The following is a 25,614-nucleotide window of genomic DNA, read 5'->3' as shown; positions in this document are numbered from 1 at the left end:
AGATACCTAAGAGACTTTTCTCTTACTTCCAGGGAAAGAGAACAAAAATTGCAGAGCCTGGTGGAATTAAGGAATGTTTGAAGAAATGTAAGGATTCATATTAAAGACTGAGACTATATACTAAGGCCCTTTCCGCACGGGCCAAAAACGGCGGCCTGGGGACGGCAAAAACGCCGTCCCCAGGCCACCGTTTGCACAGGCGGCACTGCTGAAAGCTTGCCAGCAGCCTTGACTTGAAAGCTCCCCTTCCCCCCCTCCCTCAGGGGCTGAGCGTCAGGCAGCCCTCCACTTCCCGTTTAAAGGGTAGTTTTTGAGTAAACAGCGTGTTCCCGGCAGCGCGGTGCAAACAGCACCGCCGGGAACACGCTGTTTCCCCATCCCTCTCCCACTTACCTCATCCCCATTGTTACCCTGCTGTCCTCCTAAGACCCTCCCTCGCTGTCCTCCGACCCCTGTCCTCCGACCCCTTAGGAGGCCAGCAGGGTGATGACAGTGACGAGGTAAGTGGGAGAGGGATGGGGAAGAGGCAGCTCTGTGCAAAGCTGCCTCTCCTGCGCCGGCCTCTGATGGGGCTGCTTGCACGCTTGCGTGCGAACAGCCTCCACCCCCACGCCGGCAGAATTCTTGCCGGTGTGAGGGCGCATAGAGGCCTGTGCAGAAAGGGCCTTAGTGTTTGTCATGGAATATTAATGGTTTAAATGGTCCAAATATTAGAAGGAAATTTTTTGATTATCTCAAAAAAAAAGAAGGTGCATATATGTTGTTTACAAGAAACACATATTCAAAGAGATGTTAAATATTTTAAAAATAGAAATGTAGGTTTAAAATTTATTTCTGGTAAAATATATGCTGGTAAAAAAAACAGTGTGATATTTTATGTTTAAAAACATTTTTAAGTCAAAATTGATAAATACAGATCCCTTAGATCACTACATGGTGGTTGAAATTGAATGCAATGGAAGGAAAACATTAATAATTGAAATCTATGCTCCTAATCAAGGCAGCAGCCAAGTTTTCTTAAATAAAATCCCTGAATGGTATTATCAGAGTTTTATGTTGCTTGGTGACTTTAATACAGTAGTTAATTTGGATTTGGATAGATCCAATCAAGATCATATATCTACCACCAGAAAACAGGGGAAGTTACCGGTATCATTTTTTTCAATTAGTTAATAGTTTAGAAGCAGTGGATGTTTGGAGATTGAGAAATTATAATGTTAAAGACTTTACTTTTTTATTGACCACCATAAGACTTGGTCCAGGATAGACATGGTATGGTCAATGAGAGATTCAATATCGGATGTAACAGAAATCAAGATACTTTCGAGCTTTGCCCCTGCTCATAGACTAATAATGATGGCACTAAAAACCAAGAAGGGACAATCTAAATATAGATGGAGACTGAATGAATCTTTACTATTGAATGAATCATAATTAATGATTGTAAAACTAAGATAAAATATTTTTTGAGATCAATAAGACTAAGGATTTGTATATGAAATGTACTTGGGATGCATTTAAGGCTTATGTCAGAGGTATTTTACTTTCTCGTAGTAGTAGAATTAAAAAAGATAACTAAGAAATATAATGAGTTAAGTAGTGAAATTTCTATACTGGAAAAAAAGTTGGTGGAAGAATCTAATAATGAGAAAGTTTTGTCCTAATTATACTTTGTGAAACAAAAATATTAAAATAAGTGGTCTGAAGAGTTAGGTAAACAATTAATTAGAACACAGCAGAAATTTTTTGAGTATGAAAATAAGCCAAATAAATGGCTGGTCCAGAAAATTAGTTTAAAATAAAAATGAAGTTGGATAACTAATATTAAAACAGAGAAAGAAATCCTTAATAATCCTGAAGATATTGAAGCTGAATTTCTGAAATACTTTTTCAAACTTATATGAAGAGAAAAATACAGATCACTTAGCTAAGAATTAATTGCTGAGAAGTAACCCATTGTTAGCATAGATGAGCATGATGTAAAAGATTTAAGTGCAGTAATAACTAAAGAGGAAATAGCTCAGATAATTAGGGGATTAAAAGATACTGAAGCACTGGGGCTGATGATATAATCAATTTATTTTATAAAGTTTTCTTTAATTAACTAGTAGATCTTTTGTTTCTGTTGTTTAATGAGATTAGTCTTAGAGGAATCCAGGAATCCTGGAAGGATGCAAATTTAACCTTAATTCCTAAATTAGACAAAGAGCTTCTGGAGTTTTCTAACTTTAGACTGATCTCGTTATTGAATTCCGATTACAACATTTTCACAGAAATTTTGGCTAATAGACTCAAAGTAGCTCTCAACAAATATATTCATGAGAACCAGACAGGATTTCTCTATGGAAGGCAGATTAAAGATAACGTCAAAATAATATTTTATATTTTAGAACTATTTGAACAGTCAAAGATATATTACACACATTTGAGAGTATATCTGTACTGAAAATAATTGAGATATTATTTGAAATCTAAGATATTAATTAAGAACATAGAGGCTAATAATAGTCATCAATTGGCAAATGTATTGGAATTTCAAGGGACATCTAATGTAGACTACCTTGGTATAAATGCATCACCTTCAGGTCTTTCAGTATTCAAAAATAATTATGTTAAAAGTGGAACACGATCAAACAAGACTTTAAAAGATGGAGAAAACTGAATTTATTTTTTATGGGTAATTTATCTGCAATCAGATAAATTTATCTAAATTCCGATGTGGAGGAAAGAAACCCAGAGTTAAGTATAAAATTCTGACTGATAGTATTGAAAGGGGAGGGTTATCATTACCTAATTTAAAACTTTACCATGATTCTGTATGTTTAGTTTGGATTAAAGATGGGTGGTCTTTGACCAATACAAGACTACTGTGGAAGAGGAAGACAAAGGGTTTGGTTGGCATGCTTACTTATGGTTTCAAAAAGACAAAGCTAATAAACAATTTACACACCATATAATAACAGCAGCATCATTTAAAACATGGGAAAATACAGCTATAAATTATATTCAGGTATGCCTTTATGGGTCTCTCCACATGAAGCTCTATTTAGACACAACCCAAGTAAGAACTGGTTGAGATATTCGAATATAATTACTAAAGAGGAAAGTGAAGGAAAACTTAAATATAAATTGAAGAATCAAGAAGCACTAAATCGGATCGGTTGGAATATTAATTGGTGGTTTTATCACCAACGAAAAGGTTGTTGGGACTGATAAAAATAAGTTTTAAGAATTGAAAAATTAGATATTCTTGAAGAAAAATTATTGAAACAAAAAGACCATTTGATTTTAAAAGATGTGTGATTTACCCCGTTTCCCCGAATATAAGACATCCCAAAAAATAAGACATAGTAGAGGTTTTGCTGAAGTGCGAAATATAAGGCATCCCCCGAAAGTAAGACATAGCAAAGTTTTTGTTTGGAAGTATGCCCGACGAACAGAACACAGAAAAATAAGACATCCCCTGAAAATAAGACATAGCGCATCTTTGGGAGCAAAAATTAATATAAGACACTGTCTTATATTTGGGGAAACACGGTATGTTTCACTTAAGAGGATGAAGATGAGCATATTACAGTGTGTATGATACAGTGGGCTAGGGATTTGGGTCATAATATTTATTTGGAAATTTGGGAAAAACTTATGGAGTAAAGACCTGAAATACTCTAGAAGCTTTTATATAAGAGAAAGCCACTATAAGATTATTGGAATCCATGTTGATTATCCCACAGTACAATTGGCTGCACTTGCATAGCTCTGCACGTGCAACACACAAAAGAAAGAAAGACCTCCTTGCAACAGACAGGCAATAATGAACATGTTGCTGTAGACTGGTCATATTCAGATTTCTTGGAACATCCTTCACACAACAGGAATGGTTACAACTTTCCCTAGTGAGATGTTTAGCTATGGTGAGGGTAGCATTTGTTTTTTGTTTTGCTTTAAGGCATTACTGCTTAGTACTTCGTTGCAAAATTGCAGACATTGACATCTCAAAACTTGAATCAGGTGCGTGGCTGCAGGGGTTCATTTCTGTATGCCTGCACAACTATGCATGTGTTGTAGTAGTAGTGCACAGCTATGCATGTGTAGTAGTAGTGGTTGTTGTTGTCATCGTCGTCTTTATTTCTGTGTTGTAGAAAATTTTAAAAAAGAAAGAGGAGTTTCTCTGGTTCAAAAGCCAACCACATTGTTTCCATGGTCTCCAATCACTGCCTGAATAGGTGAAGGGCACATATGTGAATGGGGAAAAAGAAAACAGGGCCGTTTCCGCACGGGCAACGAATGGCGACCTGGAGATGGTAAAAACGCCGTCTCCAGGCCACCATTCGCACGGGGGGGGGGCAGCTGCAACGCAGCCACGCCGCCCTCGCACCACCCTCCCGGCCTGAAGCCGGCGTTTCCCCAGAGCGCTTCCCAGCGCTCTTTTTGGGGAAACGCCGCAGTGAAGCTGCTGCCGAGCGAACGGCAGCGGCTTCACGCCACCTCCCCCACCCGGCACTCACTTTGTCCCCGGGCCTCCGGTGCGTTGCCGTGGCCTGGGGACACGCCCCCCTGCCCTGCGCCGCTGGAGCAGATCGCCAGGGCAAGCAGAGTGTGTCCCGGGCCTCAATGAAACAGCAGCGCCAGAGCCACAAAGAGGACTGCTCTGTAGCAGAATCGGCCGGGCGCCGGTGCTCCGTGGCGCCGGCTGCCCGGCTGTTCCCAGGACCGTCCATGCGGATGGTCCCAGCGTCATCGGGTCGGCGTCATAAACGCCAACCCGGCCATTTCCGCCTTCGTGCGGAAACGGCCCAGGTTTCTTTATAATGACTGCAACCTGTTGTACATACGCTGTGCTGAATCCATCATTGTTAATCTGCAAATTGCCCCTGGACTTTTGTTTGATTTTACTACAATAAACTGACATGGCTATCCTTTTACAACACTCTGGACTGGTGCCAGACAGCATTATTTTCAGTTTAAACTAGGGAGCCCAGATTCTCCTTTTAACCCAGGTTTGTTGAAGTTTGGTTCAGGGGGTCTAACGTTATGGACCCTCAAAGGTGTAGCCCCCATCTTCTGTTAGCTCCCATTGGAAACAATGGGTGATGGGGGCACCCCTTTTGGGAGTCCATAGCTTTGGATCCCCTGGACCAACTTCACAAAACCTGGGTGGTATCAGTAAGAGACTCTCCTGATGATCCCTTCCAGGTTTGGTGAAGTTTGGTTTAAGGGGTCCAAAGTTATCGACCCTCAAAGGTGTAGCCCCTATTGAAACAATTGATCCAAAGTACATTCAGCCTACTGGTAGAGCACATGGTATACAGGGGAGATTCAAGATATAAAGTGGTTAGGATGACTGCTTGTCACTAGTGGAGAAAAACTTGTTGTGAATCTGGAAGGACATCTATGAGAGTTCATTATTGAGCCTACCAGATGCTGATGAAGGTGGCAAAGAGGGTTTACTTCTCCATGTCCATTATTGGCATATATGGATTGCTGCCTACCTCCATAATTTTGAATGATTCTGAAGTAGTTTCCAGAGACCTGTCTGGTCAGGTTGTATGGGATCAGTTTCAATTATTGTGACCCAAGAATGTGGACAGGTTTTTGCAGTGTTGTGACAAACCACCTGCTCCTTGAATCCTTGCTTATCATGGCTAATTAAATCTACCTGGGCAGATGGTCTGGGTAGGTCCTGGAGGTGGTGAATGCCTCCTTAGATAGTGGTGAGGTGCCTCATGCCTTGAAGGAGGAAGTGGTATGCCCCTTCCTGAAGAGGTTCTTCTTAGACCCAAAAGATCTCAACAGCTATTGCCCAGTAGCCAATATCCTCTTTGGGGGGAAGATCTTGGAGCAGGTGATGACAGCACAGCTGCAGGCACATTTTGATGGAACTGATTTTCTAGATTCATGTCAGTCAGGGGTTCGAGACAGATACAGCCTTAGTCACCCTGATGGATGACCTCACCTGGACAAGGGACAGAGGTCAGTTGTCCGTGTTGGTATTTCTAGATTGTTCAGCAGCCTTTGATAACATCATCCATGGTATCCATCTGGAGCAGCTTGTGGAGGTTGGGTCCACTATAATGCAATGGTTTTTGTCCTCCCTCAGTGGCAGGCTCCAAAAAGTAGTCATGGGGGGCAGGTGCTTGGGGCCCTGAGAAATCCCTTGTGGGGCTCCTCAGGGCTTGGTCCTGTCTCCTACATTATTAAATGTCTATATGAAGCCACTGGGGGATGTCATCAGAGAATACGTCATGTGGTCTCATCAATATGTAGAGGACCCCCAGCTGTTCCTCTTGGTTCCATCAGCATCAAGTGAGGCTGCCCAAGTTATGGACTGGGTGAGAGTCAATAAATTGAAATTGAATCCCGATAAGACAGAGGTGCTCTGTGTGCCAGGCTCCCAAGTCCAGGGAATAAAGGGACACCCAGAAAGACTGGATGCGGGATATTGAGGTTATCTGGATGGAGTACTGTCTCTGGAAACTCAGGGGGCAGCGATGACCTGGAGGGCCCATCAACATCCCCATCTGGTGAGCTAGCTCAACCAAGCAACCAAGGCACTTTGCATGTTGTAGAGTTCAGAACATCAAATTAAGATCTGAGAGATCCAGGTTCAAATCCCCATGCCTGCCATGGAAGCTCACTGGATGACCTTGGCCTACTCACAAACTCTCAGTTTAACGTACCTTATCGGGCTGCTATGACGATAAAGACAGGAAAGGAGAACAATATAGGCAACTTTGGATCACTGTTGTGGTGAAAAGTGAGATATAAACAAAGTAAATTAAAAAATTAAACTCTCTCCTATTAGTAAACACAACTAGATTTTCTAACAAAGCAATCAAGGCAGTTTCTTTTGTTAGCTCAGTATTGCAGACTGGCATTAGTCATCTAAATAGTGATGCGCCTGGAGGACCACAATCCTGCACTGCTGGGGTAAGAATTTTTACTGTCATAAGAAGTGTTGCATACACATATTTGATTATGAAAGGGTGGGGGAAAGGGAACCACGCCTCTTGAGAAAAAACAGGCCCTCAGATTAAAAGCATTCAATCGCTTAGAAGCCTCAGAAGGATACCAAGACGAGGAAGGAAAATTAGGATACCGAGGATATCTTAGAAGAATACCAAGCCCAGGAAGGAGAGTTATGTGGATACGGGCAATATTGGCCGTTGCGCTGTTGTGCCTCCTGATTCTACACTTTTGGAAACTGCTCAACACGAACAAGAAGTACCCTCCAGGGCCTTCGCTATTAGAGTTTGCTGCAAAATTACTGAACCATGGATTGAGAGTGCATGCTGGTATTCTCCCTGAGGTACTTTCTTCCCTAAGTAAACCTGATTTCCAAAAGTGCCACTGAGGCAACTGAGATTTTCACATTTTGGGCAAACTAGGGGTTGTTAAAGTTTCCAATATAGTGGAAATTCTCTTTAGAGGACAGGCTTGAAAGTCACCCTGATGCATTTAATGTTGCCAAGAGGCCTGGGTAAGAGAATCTTTAGTACCAGTGTATCTGGGAGATCAGCTCTCAGGAAGAAAATCCCACAAGCAGAGAGGAATATAATGCAGATTTGACAATATTAATAGGACCTGATTAGGAAATGAAGAAGATCCAAAGTTCACAGCAAAAAACGGGCAGTATCTCATTCCAGGGAGGTGTTGCATGCATGGGAACAGCAACAAAAATGCAAAGATGTCAATGGTGCTGGACAAAAGATTTCGGGGTGGGGGGCGTGGGCAGAGGTGGGATCCAGCAGGTTCTCACAATTCCCGAGAGTGGGTTACTAATTATCTGTGTGTGCCGAGAGGGGGTTACTAATTGGGTCTGCTTTTCCGTTAGAAATTCCATTAGGTCCAAAAACCCTAAAGTCCTGTTGTTTCCTATCTGGCTGGTTAGCGAAGGTAGAAAACGGGATAATTCTCCCTGTTGGGCTGTTTTAAAAACATGTTTTAGAAATGTGGTCAAGTTCCTTGTTTAAGGAAAGTATCCTTCTTTTGATTTCTAGAAACAAAATTAAGTATTTGAAAGTATTAAGTATTTGACAGGCAGTCCATTAGAGGAGAAGTAGTTGTTTCTGTTGGCAGCAGACGATAGGACTTGCTATAATAAGTTTAAATTATGGACAGAAAGATACCAGCTGGAAATTAGGAACTTTTTTTTACAGTTAAGAGTTTTTAACAGTAACAGAGAGATTATTAATGCCCCGCCCCGGAATTTCTGACCACGCCCCCATCGTGCCCCGCCCAGCCCCATTGGCGCTACGCCACTGTTTGAATCCCACCACCATGGGAACCTGTTACTAAAATTTTTGGATCCCACCACTGGGCGTGGGGGTGGAATCTTTGTAGTAAAGATTCACCTTTGGGAGTGTCAGGACCAGAGGTGGGATCCAACCAGCTCTCACCACTTCTCTAGAAGTGGTTACTAATTTTTTCTGAGTGCCGAGAAGGGGTTACTAAAGCAACCTCCCTGCCCAATAGGGACTGGAGGTGCGTGTGTGCGGCGGCACCGCTGACTCCCACCACCGTCAGAACCTGTTATTAAATTTTTTGGATCCCACCACTGGTCAAGACAACCTTTAGGGGATGGCTGAAAAGGCTCTGGGAGGTGTCTGGGTGGATGTTGTTGAGAAACAGCGGACTGCACTGTAAGGTGGTCAAAAAAGTTAGTTACAGAAGGGAATATTTGTGTTAAGATAATCAGGGAAAGGAATGACATCAGGAGTTTTAGGCTGACATGGCTATTGCCAGAGAATGGATTTCCCATCTCTGCAGTGCCACATCACCTTTCTAGATTGGTATGTTGGCAGGGAGATCTTCGAAACACACACATACACACACACACGCACACCCTGTTATGCCAGGGTGGTATGCTAACACTGGCATTCCTATACTGGGTCTTGGTTCATCTTGTGCTTTGAATGTTAACCTCCTAATTATAAAAGATTGCTGACCCCTGCATTAGGATCACAAAAACAAAAGGGAATAGAAATGAGTGACTCCTTCCTTTGATTGCCCTGGTGCCTTACAGTCTGGTTTTAAAAGTTCAAAAAGAATTCCACTGGAAAATTACAGCATTAGAAATAATTGCCCCGTAGAAGTGTGTGACCAACAGTGGAATCTTGCACAGCCGAGTGACGTGTATGACGACCTCCTCTGTCATGCCCGCCAGAGTTTTCCCGCCAAAATTCTAACTGCCACTGTAAGGGCTCACGGAGCAGCCAGCCCTTTGTTTGGGGCACCGGGGCAGCGTAAATGGGTATTTATTTCCCGCCTTACAAAAATGAGCGAACTTAATAAGAGAACGATAAATTGCTCAGTTGAGTCAGAGGATTGACTCAGTTGAGTCAGAGGATTTCCTGTCAGAAATCCCAAAATGAATAAAGGTGCAAGAGGCTTTGGGAGCTTTCAAAAAGTTAAACAAAGGTAGATTCTGCATGGGCCAAAAAGGCAAGTGTAAAATGGCATACAATCCATTGGGGGGGGGGGACTTTGCACAGGTTCCGCCCAGTTTATTTCCCCCAACGGTGTGGAGAAAGGTTAAATTTAGCCTAACGGTAGACATGTTTGAAATTTTGATTCTTATATTAAAACGTGGTTTTGGGTTCTCTTTAGCCTTCCCAGGCAGAAGCCGAATCAGTTCATTAGCTGAAGGCCAACACAACTCAGCTGTGACCATTGATCAAAATGTTATATTCCAACAATCCGTTGAAGTCAGTGGCACCTGAGGATTGCATGCTGGGAGAAATTTTTAAAAGAGTGAACATTCTATCAGCGGCAGTTAAGGCAGTTAAGCTCAGCCCCTCACACTGAGGGCGTTGAAAAAAGCTCTCTCCACATACGTGCGTGTAGTTGTGTCTGTAGACATTTTTGTTCACTGTTCTGCTTGAACTTGAAATCTGAAACAAATGAACTGTAACTACATACAAAAAGAGTTACTACATACAAAAACTACATACAAAAAAAATGCCACCATAGCTAACCACTTGTTGGCCATTAATTTATAGTCAGCTGTGACCTTAGATAGTAGTAGTAGAAGAAGAAGAAGAAGAAGGAGGAGGAGGAGGAGGAGGAGGAGGAGGAGGAGGAGGAGGAGGGGGAGTTTGGATTTATATCCCCCTTTCTCTCCTGTAGGAGACTCAAAGGGGCTTACAATCTCCTTGCCCTTCCCCCCCCCTCACAACAAACACCCTGTGAGGTGGGTGGGGCTGAGAGAGCTCCGAGAAGCTGTGACTAGCCCAAGGTCACCCAGCTGGCATGTGTGGGAGTGTACAGGCTAATCTGAATTCCCCAGATAAGCCTCCACAGCTCAGGCGGCAGAGCTGGGAATCAAACCCGGTTCCTCCAGATTAGATACACGAGCTCTTAACCTCCTACGCCACTAGAATTGATTTTATATCAGCTGGCTACATGTTATATTTATAAATGCTGTTTAAATCATTGAGGAATATTTACCTCAATTAATAAAATATTTTTTTTAATTGGCTCTGAGTGCTTAATGTCAACCAAATCAGAATCCACGTAGTAGCAGAGAGTTCTTCTAGCTGGGTTTTTTGAAAATCGCTAAACTAGCAACCTTTTTGAAACATCCTGCATTGGAGCCACTGCTGAGCAAACAGCCTGGCAGGAAGTGCTTCATTTCCCTCCCACCCACCTTGCCATGCAGGGCAGGGAGAATCCACCTGCTATTGCCGTGAAGTTCCAGGGAGATCCCTTTTCCTTTTAAAAAATTTTTTGCAGGTGCCATCTGTGTAGCTACTCAGGTGCAGCCGGTCATATAGTTTGACAATCGGCAGGGCTGGGGCGGGGGGGGCAGTTCATTTCTGCACGCTTCTGTGCATGCTTTGCTGGATACTTTAAAAAAAAAAGAAGTCTCTGTGCAAGGGCACAAAAGCAACCCAGACGGTTTCCATGAGCTCCAATCACCGCTTGCATGGAACACACGTGAACGAGAAAACAGGAAAACAGGTTCGTTTGTCACAATTGCAACCTGTTAGACATTTGCTGTGCAGAAGCGGCCAAACACTTAGTGATAAGTTTTATTTGCAGAATACTATAAGATGTTGCTTAAAGGAGTCAAAGAATATTTACCCGAGATTAACGCTAAGGGGAAATCAAGGTAGAAGTCCAGCAGAAGGGGTTCATAGCTAAATGCAGGCTGCAGCTTTCTGTTGCGTTTGACACAAGTTATCTGTTTACTTGAGTTCGGCCACTCTCTTTTGGTGGTTACAATTTGGGTTTCCCAGTAGGATGTTTCATAGTTGTTTCAAAACAAAAGAAACAGCCATGCTTCTTTTCCTAAGAGGATTTTCCTCAGACCTTCCTTAATCTGATGTTACTTCACACACTCTCCCAAAAAACAATCTTGTCTTGGTCACAGGTTGATTGTTCTGAGCTGAATATTTCTCTAATTTTCTGACCTTTGTATGGAAAATAAAAATCCATTCCTGTCCCCCGCCCTCTTTATTTGTTCCTGGATTCCCACTCTGGTAAATATCATACTTATTTTCCAGAATGGAAAGTAAGTATTCCAATATTACCCCTGTGTCAGCTTTAGTGTGCACTTGGTTTGAACCACGGACAGATCTGCTCACTCTGCTCCATCAGTCCTCCTTCCACAGAGTTTTCAGGACATTGCCAGAGAATGGAGCACTCTGGTTTTGCTTCCATTTCACCTGCTCTGAATAGAACCCCTCCACATAGCTCTGTCTCCACTCAGACCTCTCTCTGAGCAAAACTCCCCATAACTCCTCACAAGAACATGAGAGCACTCTCATGTTCTCCCCAGCCGATCCCATGGAGTTCCAGTTCAAACCTTTGGGCTCCCAACACTTCCCTGCGGTGTTTAAGTCTCCCTTGCATGCCACTTTCCTAGATTTGGAAGAGACCCCAAGGACCATCAAGTCCAACCCCCTGCAATGCAGGAACACACAATCAAAGCACTCCTGACAGATGGCAATCCAGCCTCTCTTTGAATGCATCCAAACAAGGAGGCACCGCCACACTCTGAGGTAGCGCATTCCACTGTCAAACAGCCCTTACTGTCAGGAAGTTTTTCCTGATGTTTACGCGGAATCTCTTTTCCTTCACTTTGAACCCATTACATGAACATGTGTTAAAGCATACCCTCTTGACTCCCAGGCATGTTAGTCAATCTAATTACGAAGTAGAGTTCTGAAGCTGTTTGTCTTTGCTTTTAACCAATAGTAGGTTAATTGCTATAGTGGTTGCTCACCAGTGACTGTATGTAATGGAAGGCAGGGGGAGGAAATGGTGACAGGGGTGTATTTACAGAAAATGGCAGACGGGGCAAGGTCTCAAATCATGCCCCCTTCACTGCATCATGAGATCAGCTCAAAAACTACAAGCCAAGCGCCTTACCATTTTATAATTGCACCCTTGTTGCGCTTTTCAAATTAAACATGTAATTATTAGCATCTACCTGGGCAATTTTCTAAGCAGTGCTTAAACCATTAATGCCATTCATGAAATGGCATAATGCCATGAATAAAAGGCTCCTGTTTCCAAAGGCTGTTTTTGTCTGTGCAGGAGTGTGTGTGTGTGTGTGTAGTTGTGAGAATGTGCGTGTGTGGGTGGGTGTAGGTCAGTTGTGGGATTCAAATAATTTAACAACCAGTTCCGGTGGTGGGATGCAAATAATTTAACAACTGGTTGTTTACAAGCAGCATTTTAACAACCGGTTCTGCCAAAGTGGTGCGAATCTCACCACTGGTGGAAGTGTGGAAGTGTGTGAAAGAGAAAACATGGAGTTATGACATCACAAACAGGCTACATGAGAATCCACAACTGCATCACTTTTCTTCCCTGCTTTTCACTGTTTATTACCAGGCATTGTATTGATGCTGCCCTTAATGTGCAAAAAATATATGTGCAAAAGCACTGGCAATCAAGCCAACCGACCAGTTTTTTTAAAGAAAACAGAGGTGATGGGCAAGCCAATGGAAAGGAAACCGTGATGTTTACATTTAAGACCCGTGATTTGCCTTTCCAGTTCCAATTATGCAAACCAAGTGAGCTGGCTGGCACCTTGGAAAGTCTGAGACCTCCCAATCTGACTAGCTGGCCACCTGGATTCTTTGATGCTAGTCATTCTCAGCTGGTTGAGGTCAAAACAATTTTTTTCCATCAACTTGTCATGACAACAGCAAAGCAAACAGGGAAGCACATCTGGCTGAAATGAGCAACGTTTTAGTCTCCCTCTCCCAAGGATCTGACAGGAATTGAATTTACTTTTCTCCTTAGGAAAACAGAGAGAAGAAGAGAGGGGGAGAAGTGACATTCCCTGCCCTGGGACAAGAGAAAATGGATCCCAGGAGCAAATAAAAGGCGCTGTTTTTAAAAACCTGGTTAGAGAGTGAGAGATGTGTTATAGTGGTTAGGGCAGTGTTTCCCAACCTTTTCGAGGTCAGGGTACCCTTGATCTCACTCTTCATATCTCACGGTACCCCTGCCGCCACCCTCCACCTTCCCCTCCCATTGCCCCTGCTTGCCACACACCCCACCTTCCCCTCCCAGGGTGAAGGGAAGCACTGGGGGTGGGGGTGGCTGCTGACCTTGTGGCAGGCCCTGCCCCATGGGCCAGCTCCATGTCCTTGCTGGCGCCGGTGGAAGACACCACAAAAATGAGGGGGGGGGGCGGTAGTGTTGCCGTGGTACCCCTGGGACATGCTCACGGCACCCCAGGGTACCACGGTACCCTGGTTGAGAATGGCTGGGTTAGGGGGTTGCACTAGGATCTGGGAGAGCCTGCTGTGTTATGAATGCTCAGTGAGTGACCTTGTGCAAGTCACACATATTTCAGCTTAACCTACTTCACAAAATTGTTCTGAGGATAAAACGAGGGAGAAAAAAAGAATGTAAGCTAGTCTAGTCCCCCTGGTGTGATAGACAGGCCCTCAGGGACCAAGGATAGTCCACACACAGGTCTTAGCAGGTTCAGATGTTTAATGTGCCCAGAGCAAAGAATCCAGACAGGACAAGACAAGAAACAGTAACCTGCAAACTAAAACACAAAATTGCTGCCACAAGCTAGCTCAGCTGCAACCTCTCTTCTATAGCCAGCCTCCCAATCCCTTGTGCAATAAACTCTTGCAGTTGGGTTACTCTCGTCTGGATCCTGAAAAGATTCTGCATCTACTCTAGCTCACCCATAGCTGTTAACCTGCAGCTGCATTTCCTTTGCTGTACGGTAGCACGTAGCCTCCTTCTGCGTTGCTTCTGGGGCTTTGGAGACAGGGGGTGGGGGTGAGGGAGTTGTCAGGGTCTCCTCTGGCTCTGTATCAAAAGGCTGAAGAGTCTCCCTGAATCCCACCACTGCTTCTATACCCTGATTTCATCTATCAGAAGTCCACACTGAATCAATAATTAAAAAAGCAAAGGCCATTGTCATTATCTTGTTCAAATGTATTTACCAAATGTGTTACCAGCACTAGTAAGTGGCAGAACTGGGCCACTACATTTTTCACGTCACATTCCAAACTGTGTGTTAAGAGCGCAGAGTGTTAATGCTGTGATATTTTTGTGTTTCATATTTTACTGCTGTATTGGGCCGAAGGTCAACTCACCATGCAAGTACATTCTAGCAAGAAAATTCAAATATATTGAAGTTACCAAAGCTGAGCCAAAGGAAGCGCAGGTGGTAGGCAACTTCATGACTGGTCGAATCCCCACTACCATCTTAGCCAGGTTTCAGAACACAAACTAACCAGGTTTGAGGGACGACCTCCCCGGTCAAATCCCCACTACAGTCTTAGCCAGGTTTCAGAACACAAACTAACCAGGTTTGAGGTCGTTTGTGTTCTGAAACCTAGCTAAGACTGTAGTGGGGATTCGACCGGGGAGGTCATCCCTCAAATCTGGTTAGTTTTTTTTTTCGTTTTTTTTTCTTCTAGCCTGCTAGATCAGACCAGAGTCCATCTAGTCCAGCATTCTGCTACTCGCAGTGGCCCACCAGGTGCCTTTGGGAGCTCACATGCAGGATGTGAAAGCAATGGCCTTCTGCTGCTGCTGCTCCTGAGCACCTGGTCTGCTAAGGCATTTGCAATCTGAGATCAAGGAGGATCAAGATTGGTAGCCATAGATTGACTTCTCCTCTGGTTAGTTTGTGTTCTGAAACCTGGCTAAGACGGTCGTGGGAATTCGGTTTGTTGTGCTGAAGCCCAAATAAAAAACACTGCTAGTATATTGGGGTGGGGGGTACACAGCAAAAACTCCATCTGGGAGCATCCTAAGTCATGTAGGTTAGCAGAGGGGCAGAACAGTGAATTCCATATGTTAATCTGGGAGAAGGGATGACAAAAGAATGTAACATTTATCTGTTTCTACCCAAACTGCAGCTGGCAAAGACACATGGAAAGATTTTCACTCTATGGGGAGGGACTCAGCGTCTAGTAATACTGTCTGGATTTGAAGCCATAAAAGAAGGGCTAATAAAGAATTCAGAAATATTTTCCAGAAGACCGGTGACACCTTTCTTTAAAGTTGTGGCAAAAGAAAAAGGTAAGTGCTTGTAAAAAACAGTTCACTTTTTATCTTTCCAGAAAAATAATAAAGGAACTAGGGGTGTACGTTTGGCAAAGCCAAACTGGAAAAAAAACCCTAAAAAATACCTCATCAGAGTTTTTTTTAGAGTTTTTCCTCCTGAAAAAAATGGTAACAATTTGAAGGAAGCCTATAACAAATCTCAGAAAACTACGTCTATTTCTAGCCTTCTCTGCCTCTTCTTTGCCTCTGCCTTTCTGCCTCAGGAACACACACCCTCTGGCCTTTTATAGACAGCTGCAGCAACAGCCGGCCAATCAGGTGGAGTTCTCTCTTAACCGTTTATGGGTCTGAAGTTTCTAAAGCTTTCTGGACTCGAAGTCCCTTAATCCGTACCAGAGTCCAACAGCGGATCCTGAATTTTGATATGATTCGGGCTGCTTTGGCCCTGTCACTGTTTTAAAAAAACAAGGGAAATCCCTTCTCCTCCCATCTCCTGTCTCCCTTACTAACCTGCTAACTAGCCAAGTCACCACAGAAGTCCCTCACCACTGTCACCGCCTCTGGACTCTACGTAGGGCTTGGAGCTGGACATTACAGTCCTGGAGTCCAGGTAAATGGGGGGCAGATGGGGAAGAGGAAAGGAGGCAGCACAATTCATATTTAAATCTAATAGACCCCCCTTTTTTAAGTTGTAGCAAAAGAAAAAGGTAAGTGCTTGTAAAAAAAAACATGTATCTTTCCAGAGAAATAATAAAGGAACTAGGGGTGTACATTCGGCAAAGTCAAACCGAAATTTCCGATACGGAGGTTCAGAAACATCCAGGCTTACTGAAAAATTCTGCTCCATTAGACCTGAATCCAAAATTTACCAGTTTTTTTTTAATCACACCCTTAGAAGGAATATTAGAGAGAAGTCTTTCTAAAAACTAAACCATGAACGTTTGGGCCAGTTGGACATTTCTGTATCCAGCTGGCAGTATTCCATCATTCAGCACACAGAAGGTGTAGTTCTATTGCGTTCCTGTGCATTGGTGTATGGTTTGGAGAACCCTGTGAGATCAGTCTGGAATTGGAGGTCTGGAACTGGAGGAACTTGAAGACCCCTCCAATCTGCAGCCCCCAGGGATGTTCAGCTGGCTACGACACGGGCCAGGGCTTTCATGGCCCTGGCCTGAGCCTGGTGGAATGCTTTCCCTGGTGACATCTGGGCCCTGTGGAGTCTGTCTCAGTTCCAGTGGGCCTGCAAAACAGCTGTTGCACCATGCCTTTTTTGCCAGACCGACCGGGCATTGCTTTCTTTAAAAATCACCTCTGTTCCTCATCTGGGTATGGCACTCACATCCTTTTTTATGTTCCAATGTTAGGTTCTTTTCTACGCCATCTCTTTTGTAATCTGCTTTTAAGTTTATGCTATTTGTAACGTTTTAAATGTCTATTTTTATATTATTTATTCTATTGATTGTATTGATTGTTTTGTATGCTTTTATTGTGAGCCTCCCTGAGTCCTGCGGGAGATTGCTGGGACACAAGTGGAATGGATGGATGGATGGATGGATGGATGGATGGATGGATGGATGGATGGATGGATGGATGGATGGATGGATGGATGGATGGATGGGTGGATGGATGGATGGATGGATGGATGGATGGATGGATGGATGGATGGATGGATGGATGGATGGATGGATGGATGGATGGATGGATGGATGGATGGATGTTTAGACATGAACTACATTCGATTTCACAGCTCCTAGGCTGACAAATCATTATTAACATGAATTTCTACCAGTTATAATGTCTCATTGATTTTCGATGGCCTCAGGTATTGTGTTCTCAAATGGTCACACCTGGAAGCAGCAAAGGAAGTTTGGAATAGTGACCATGAGGAGGCTGGGACTGGGGAAGAAAGGTGTGCAGAACCAAATAGAAGATGAAGCCCTTCAGCTCGTTGAGATTTTCGCACGTACAAAAGGTATATTTTACTGGGATTGGGGTTAGCCTGTTCTGTTCTTCAGAAACCTTTTTTGTGATGGTTATCCCATCACATCTGTACTTGTTACTTTTTTATGAGCCAGCATGGTGTAGAGGTTAAGAGCAGGTGGACTCTAATCTGGAGAACCAGGTTTGTTTCTCCAGTCCTCCACATGAAGCCTGCTGGGTGACCTTAGACCAGTCACAGTTCTCTCAGGACTCTCACACCCCCACCTACTTTATAAGGTGTTTGTTGTGGGGAGAGGAAGGGGAAGAGTTTGTAAGCCACTTGGAAATCCCTTATGGTTGAGAAAAGCAGGGTATGAATCTAAACTCTTCTACAGACTGCATTGTTTGTAGGACTGTACTACTTCTTGTGTGTACAAAATAATGTAGCACTGCCTTATTAGGATGCTTCAAGCTATTAGCTTTTAAGTCATTTCAGGGCTGTTTATTTTTACCGCAATATGGCAAGCATTCTGCTTCAAAGGTTTTCCCTGTTCAGACGCTTTGATTATTCAGCATGCCTGATTCCCTCAAGCCATGAGGAGGTTCAGCTGATTCTTCTCCTGATTTCTGCAAGTCCAAAACACAAATCACAGTATGTCACGGGAGTTCTGCTGGCACCACTGAGCAGTGGGATTATGGCCAACGTATAGAACAAGAACAATTGTCATCCTTAGAACGCTTTCCTGGGTGTAAACCTCTTTTAAGAAAGGAGAAGAGAAGAAGAAGAGTTTGGATTTATATCCCCCCCTTTCTCTCCTGCAGGAGACTCAAAGGGGCTTACAATCTCCTTGCCCTTCCCCCCTCACAACAAACACCCTGTGAGGTGGGTGGGGCTGAGAGAACTCCGAGAAGCTGTGACTAGCCCAAGGTCACCCAGCTGGCATGTGTGGGAGTGCACAGGCTAATCTGAATTCCCCAGATAAACCTCCACAGCTCAGGCAGCAGAGCTGGGAATCAAACCCGGTTCCTCCAGATTAGATACATGAGCTCTTAACTTCCTACACCACTGGGTAGACATAGTGAGTTTTCATACTTAAATATCCTATAAATCCACTGTGCATAGATAAGTGATTCCTAAGAGTACCTTAGGACATCTACCTTTCAAAGCAGATACCCAACATTCCTGTATCTGAATCTAATTAGCTTGATGTTTTTGTCAAACGCCAATGAGCATCTTGTCTAAAATGGATGCCATCTTGTGGGCTTTTTAATATCCTAAGGAATCTAAATTGAATAAACGTTTGTATTTCTGATTAACCAACTAAGGGAACTCTAGTTTAACAAAAAAAAATACTGCCATTGCACCCCTGACCACTCTTGTAAATATTGATCCTAAATTAGCATAGTGCCTAAGGCAACAGTTCAGCCAGCACCACAAAGTACCGCTGGAGTCAAATGATCCCTAGTGAAAAAATATCGTATAATGATGTAATTGGAAAATGGCTGTCCATGATGTTATGGCAGTGGTGTAGCGACCACAGGATGGAGGGATGATGCCTTGGGCAGAGGCGTGGCCAGGCTGTGGAGGGGTGTGGGGGGCATTCTGGGGCGAGGTGGGAATGGGGTGCTGTGGCAGGGGCGCAGGGCATGCGCGCGCCCCGGCGCAGTTTCCCTACACTCTGCCTCTGTGTTATGGACATGCAAATGCAACCTGCAAACTACATGAACAAGACACCTGTTACCAGGTTGTTCCTTCCTTAGGCACCTGGGACATACACAGCAGTAGCAAGCTAGGCAAAGGCTGAAGCTCTGCTGATAAAACAGGCCCGAGAAGCTTGTGAAAGATCAAGCTCCCTCCAAAGTATCCAGCTTCTTAAGCTACAGCATCCCTTCTCATTGAGGCTGGAGTTCACCTTTGCCCAACCTCCCTCACAGCCTCCTCTTTCAGCTTTCCTCCAACATGTGGTAGATGGAAGCTTTTAAAGCTCACCCCACCAAGTGGCCCCTTGCTCTCCTGAAGCCTTTTCCCTCGGCCACTATCCCCAGCAGGGGAAGTGGGTGTCTGGCCAGGTCCCAGTCTGTGGGCACTTCCGCACATGCCAAATAATACTCTTCCGATTCACTTTCACAATTGCTTGCAAGTGGGTTTGGCTCTTTTGCACAGTAAAATCCATCTCCAAAGTTGCCTTGAAAGTGGATTGAAAGTGCATTTTTCTGAATGTGCAAAAGTGCCCTGACAGTCTCAATCTGCAATTGTGCACCTTCCTTGGTACAGCCTCATCCATCGGCCTCATCTGTCCATGACCTTTCTGGCCCAGAGGGCTTCTGGGCCATTCCTACTCACGTGCTTAGCCAATATCCATGCTGCTAGCAAGGTAGCACTACTGACTCCATCCAAAAGTGGGACTGTGTGATATTGCTAATCAAAAAACACTCAGAAATACTCCAGCACTTCTTTGAAGGTCCCTGCAACAGAAATTGATATCATTTATTTTTGATGCATTTTTATACCATGAGACTGAGATCCTAACATTTCTCTGGGAGGTGGGTTTTTTCCCATCAAGTCACACCTGAGTTATGGATTTCAGACTCCTTAAGGCTGAGAAAAGTGGAGTATAAATCCAAACTCTTCCTCCTCCTCCTTCTCCTCCTCCTCTTCTCCAGAGAGAAAGTGCTCTGTATCTCCTTTCTTTGTGGTGGAAATTATTCTCAAGTCACAGCTGCCTTATGATGACCCTGTAGGGCAGTGGTGGCAAACCTATGTCACTCCAGATGTTCACAGATTACAATTCCCATCAGCCCCTGCCAGTGGCGTTCCTGCCTAGGGACAGGGGGTACCCTATGTCCCCGGGCCCCCCCACCCCCCCCCCCCCCCCCCCCGGAAAACCCCCCCCCCCCCCCCCCCCCCCCCTCCCCCCCCCCCCACACCCCCCCACCCCCCCCCCCCCCCCCCCCCCCCCCCCCCCCCCCCTCCCCCCCCCTCCCAACCTTCCCCTCCCACCCTCCCCCCCCCCAACATCACCCCCCCCCCCCCCCCCCCCCCCCCCACCCGAACCCACCCCCCCCCCCCCACCCCCCCCCCCCCCCACCCCCCCCCCCCCCCACCCCCCCCCCCCCCCACCCCCCCCCCCCCCCACCCCCCCCCCCCCCCACCCCCCCCCCCCCCCACCCCCCCCCCCCCCCACCCCCCCCCCCCCCCACCCCCCCCCCCCCCCACCCCCCCCCCCCCCCACCCCCCCCCCCCCCCACCCCCCCCCCCCCCCACCCCCCCCCCCCCCCACCCCCCCCCCCCCCCACCCCCCCCCCCCCCCACCCCCCCCCCCCCCCACCCCCCCCCCCCCCCACCCCCCCCCCCCCCCACCCCCCCCCCCCCCCACCCCCCCCCCCCCCCACCCCCCCCCCCCCCCACCCCCCCCCCCCCCCACCCCCCCCCCCCCCCACCCCCCCCCCCCCCCACCCCCCCCCCCCCCCACCCCCCCCCCCCCCCACCCCCCCCCCCCCCCACCCCCCCCCCCCCCCACCCCCCCCCCCCCCCACCCCCCCCCCCCCCCACCCCCCCCCCCCCCCACCCCCCCCCCCCCCCACCCCCCCCCCCCCCCACCCCCCCCCCCCCCCACCCCCCCCCCCCCCCACCCCCCCCCCCCCCCACCCCCCCCCCCCCCCACCCCCCCCCCCCCCCACCCCCCCCCCCCCCCACCCCCCCCCCCCCCCACCCCCCCCCCCCCCCACCCCCCCCCCCCCCCACCCCCCCCCCCCCCCACCCCCCCCCCCCCCCACCCCCCCCCCCCCCCACCCCCCCCCCCCCCCACCCCCCCCCCCCCCCACCCCCCCCCCCCCCCACCCCCCCCCCCCCCCACCCCCCCCCCCCCCCACCCCCCCCCCCCCCCACCCCCCCCCCCCCCCACCCCCCCCCCCCCCCACCCCCCCCCCCCCCCACCCCCCCCCCCCCCCACCCCCCCCCCCCCCCACCCCCCCCCCCCCCCACCCCCCCCCCCCCCCACCCCCCCCCCCCCCCACCCCCCCCCCCCCCCACCCCCCCCCCCCCCCACCCCCCCCCCCCCCCACCCCCCCCCCCCCCCACCCCCCCCCCCCCCCACCCCCCCCCCCCCCCACCCCCCCCCCCCCCCACCCCCCCCCCCCCCCACCCCCCCCCCCCCCCACCCCCCCCCCCCCCCACCCCCCCCCCCCCCCACCCCCCCCCCCCCCCACCCCCCCCCCCCCCCACCCCCCCCCCCCCCCACCCCCCCCCCCCCCCACCCCCCCCCCCCCCCACCCCCCCCCCCCCCCACCCCCCCCCCCCCCCACCCCCCCCCCCCCCCACCCCCCCCCCCCCCCACCCCCCCCCCCCCCCACCCCCCCCCCCCCCCACCCCCCCCCCCCCCCACCCCCCCCCCCCCCCACCCCCCCCCCCCCCCACCCCCCCCCCCCCCCACCCCCCCCCCCCCCCACCCCCCCCCCCCCCCACCCCCCCCCCCCCCCACCCCCCCCCCCCCCCACCCCCCCCCCCCCCCACCCCCCCCCCCCCCCACCCCCCCCCCCCCCCACCCCCCCCCCCCCCCACCCCCCCCCCCCCCCACCCCCCCCCCCCCCCACCCCCCCCCCCCCCCACCCCCCCCCCCCCCCACCCCCCCCCCCCCCCACCCCCCCCCCCCCCCACCCCCCCCCCCCCCCACCCCCCCCCCCCCCCACCCCCCCCCCCCCCCACCCCCCCCCCCCCCCACCCCCCCCCCCCCCCACCCCCCCCCCCCCCCACCCCCCCCCCCCCCCACCCCCCCCCCCCCCCACCCCCCCCCCCCCCCACCCCCCCCCCCCCCCACCCCCCCCCCCCCCCACCCCCCCCCCCCCCCACCCCCCCCCCCCCCCACCCCCCCCCCCCCCCACCCCCCCCCCCCCCCACCCCCCCCCCCCCCCACCCCCCCCCCCCCCCACCCCCCCCCCCCCCCACCCCCCCCCCCCCCCACCCCCCCCCCCCCCCACCCCCCCCCCCCCCCACCCCCCCCCCCCCCCACCCCCCCCCCCCCCCACCCCCCCCCCCCCCCACCCCCCCCCCCCCCCACCCCCCCCCCCCCCCACCCCCCCCCCCCCCCACCCCCCCCCCCCCCCACCCCCCCCCCCCCCCACCCCCCCCCCCCCCCACCCCCCCCCCCCCCCACCCCCCCCCCCCCCCACCCCCCCCCCCCCCCACCCCCCCCCCCCCCCACCCCCCCCCCCCCCCACCCCCCCCCCCCCCCACCCCCCCCCCCCCCCACCCCCCCCCCCCCCCACCCCCCCCCCCCCCCACCCCCCCCCCCCCCCACCCCCCCCCCCCCCCACCCCCCCCCCCCCCCACCCCCCCCCCCCCCCACCCCCCCCCCCCCCCACCCCCCCCCCCCCCCACCCCCCCCCCCCCCCACCCCCCCCCCCCCCCACCCCCCCCCCCCCCCACCCCCCCCCCCCCCCACCCCCCCCCCCCCCCACCCCCCCCCCCCCCCACCCCCCCCCCCCCCCACCCCCCCCCCCCCCCACCCCCCCCCCCCCCCACCCCCCCCCCCCCCCACCCCCCCCCCCCCCCACCCCCCCCCCCCCCCACCCCCCCCCCCCCCCACCCCCCCCCCCCCCCACCCCCCCCCCCCCCCACCCCCCCCCCCCCCCACCCCCCCCCCCCCCCACCCCCCCCCCCCCCCACCCCCCCCCCCCCCCACCCCCCCCCCCCCCCACCCCCCCCCCCCCCCACCCCCCCCCCCCCCCACCCCCCCCCCCCCCCACCCCCCCCCCCCCCCACCCCCCCCCCCCCCCACCCCCCCCCCCCCCCACCCCCCCCCCCCCCCACCCCCCCCCCCCCCCACCCCCCCCCCCCCCCACCCCCCCCCCCCCCCACCCCCCCCCCCCCCCACCCCCCCCCCCCCCCACCCCCCCCCCCCCCCACCCCCCCCCCCCCCCACCCCCCCCCCCCCCCACCCCCCCCCCCCCCCACCCCCCCCCCCCCCCACCCCCCCCCCCCCCCACCCCCCCCCCCCCCCACCCCCCCCCCCCCCCACCCCCCCCCCCCCCCACCCCCCCCCCCCCCCACCCCCCCCCCCCCCCACCCCCCCCCCCCCCCACCCCCCCCCCCCCCCACCCCCCCCCCCCCCCACCCCCCCCCCCCCCCACCCCCCCCCCCCCCCACCCCCCCCCCCCCCCACCCCCCCCCCCCCCCACCCCCCCCCCCCCCCACCCCCCCCCCCCCCCACCCCCCCCCCCCCCCACCCCCCCCCCCCCCCACCCCCCCCCCCCCCCACCCCCCCCCCCCCCCACCCCCCCCCCCCCCCACCCCCCCCCCCCCCCACCCCCCCCCCCCCCCACCCCCCCCCCCCCCCACCCCCCCCCCCCCCCACCCCCCCCCCCCCCCACCCCCCCCCCCCCCCACCCCCCCCCCCCCCCACCCCCCCCCCCCCCCACCCCCCCCCCCCCCCACCCCCCCCCCCCCCCACCCCCCCCCCCCCCCACCCCCCCCCCCCCCCACCCCCCCCCCCCCCCACCCCCCCCCCCCCCCACCCCCCCCCCCCCCCACCCCCCCCCCCCCCCACCCCCCCCCCCCCCCACCCCCCCCCCCCCCCACCCCCCCCCCCCCCCACCCCCCCCCCCCCCCACCCCCCCCCCCCCCCACCCCCCCCCCCCCCCACCCCCCCCCCCCCCCACCCCCCCCCCCCCCCACCCCCCCCCCCCCCCACCCCCCCCCCCCCCCACCCCCCCCCCCCCCCACCCCCCCCCCCCCCCACCCCCCCCCCCCCCCACCCCCCCCCCCCCCCACCCCCCCCCCCCCCCACCCCCCCCCCCCCCCACCCCCCCCCCCCCCCACCCCCCCCCCCCCCCACCCCCCCCCCCCCCCACCCCCCCCCCCCCCCACCCCCCCCCCCCCCCACCCCCCCCCCCCCCCACCCCCCCCCCCCCCCACCCCCCCCCCCCCCCACCCCCCCCCCCCCCCACCCCCCCCCCCCCCCACCCCCCCCCCCCCCCACCCCCCCCCCCCCCCACCCCCCCCCCCCCCCACCCCCCCCCCCCCCCACCCCCCCCCCCCCCCACCCCCCCCCCCCCCCACCCCCCCCCCCCCCCACCCCCCCCCCCCCCCACCCCCCCCCCCCCCCACCCCCCCCCCCCCCCACCCCCCCCCCCCCCCACCCCCCCCCCCCCCCACCCCCCCCCCCCCCCACCCCCCCCCCCCCCCACCCCCCCCCCCCCCCACCCCCCCCCCCCCCCACCCCCCCCCCCCCCCACCCCCCCCCCCCCCCACCCCCCCCCCCCCCCACCCCCCCCCCCCCCCACCCCCCCCCCCCCCCACCCCCCCCCCCCCCCACCCCCCCCCCCCCCCACCCCCCCCCCCCCCCACCCCCCCCCCCCCCCACCCCCCCCCCCCCCCACCCCCCCCCCCCCCCACCCCCCCCCCCCCCCACCCCCCCCCCCCCCCACCCCCCCCCCCCCCCACCCCCCCCCCCCCCCACCCCCCCCCCCCCCCACCCCCCCCCCCCCCCACCCCCCCCCCCCCCCACCCCCCCCCCCCCCCACCCCCCCCCCCCCCCACCCCCCCCCCCCCCCACCCCCCCCCCCCCCCACCCCCCCCCCCCCCCACCCCCCCCCCCCCCCACCCCCCCCCCCCCCCACCCCCCCCCCCCCCCACCCCCCCCCCCCCCCACCCCCCCCCCCCCCCACCCCCCCCCCCCCCCACCCCCCCCCCCCCCCACCCCCCCCCCCCCCCACCCCCCCCCCCCCCCACCCCCCCCCCCCCCCACCCCCCCCCCCCCCCACCCCCCCCCCCCCCCACCCCCCCCCCCCCCCACCCCCCCCCCCCCCCACCCCCCCCCCCCCCCACCCCCCCCCCCCCCCACCCCCCCCCCCCCCCACCCCCCCCCCCCCCCACCCCCCCCCCCCCCCACCCCCCCCCCCCCCCACCCCCCCCCCCCCCCACCCCCCCCCCCCCCCACCCCCCCCCCCCCCCACCCCCCCCCCCCCCCACCCCCCCCCCCCCCCACCCCCCCCCCCCCCCACCCCCCCCCCCCCCCACCCCCCCCCCCCCCCACCCCCCCCCCCCCCCACCCCCCCCCCCCCCCACCCCCCCCCCCCCCCACCCCCCCCCCCCCCCACCCCCCCCCCCCCCCACCCCCCCCCCCCCCCACCCCCCCCCCCCCCCACCCCCCCCCCCCCCCACCCCCCCCCCCCCCCACCCCCCCCCCCCCCCACCCCCCC

At 54.3% G+C, this 25,614-nt stretch overlaps 1 protein-coding gene across 1 annotated transcript in view; it reads left to right on the top strand.

Moving 5' to 3' along the window:
- The window catches only part of LOC125437765 (cytochrome P450 2C3-like), a 158,989-nt gene that overhangs the window by 17,150 nt on the left and 116,225 nt on the right, over positions 1–25,614 (top strand). Inside the window, exons 2-3 of the mRNA XM_048505712.1 lie at positions 15,348–15,510; positions 17,318–17,467. Coding sequence (XP_048361669.1) covers positions 15,348–15,510; positions 17,318–17,467 — 313 coding nt within the window. The remainder of the gene's footprint in view (positions 1–15,347; positions 15,511–17,317; positions 17,468–25,614) is intronic.

Source organism: Sphaerodactylus townsendi, linkage group LG08, assembly GCF_021028975.2.
Source record: "Sphaerodactylus townsendi isolate TG3544 linkage group LG08, MPM_Stown_v2.3, whole genome shotgun sequence".
NCBI classification, from domain to species: Eukaryota; Metazoa; Chordata; class Lepidosauria; order Squamata; family Sphaerodactylidae; genus Sphaerodactylus; species Sphaerodactylus townsendi.
The sequence above is the reverse complement of the archived record's forward strand: the minus strand, read 5'-3'. Positions and strand labels throughout refer to the sequence as shown.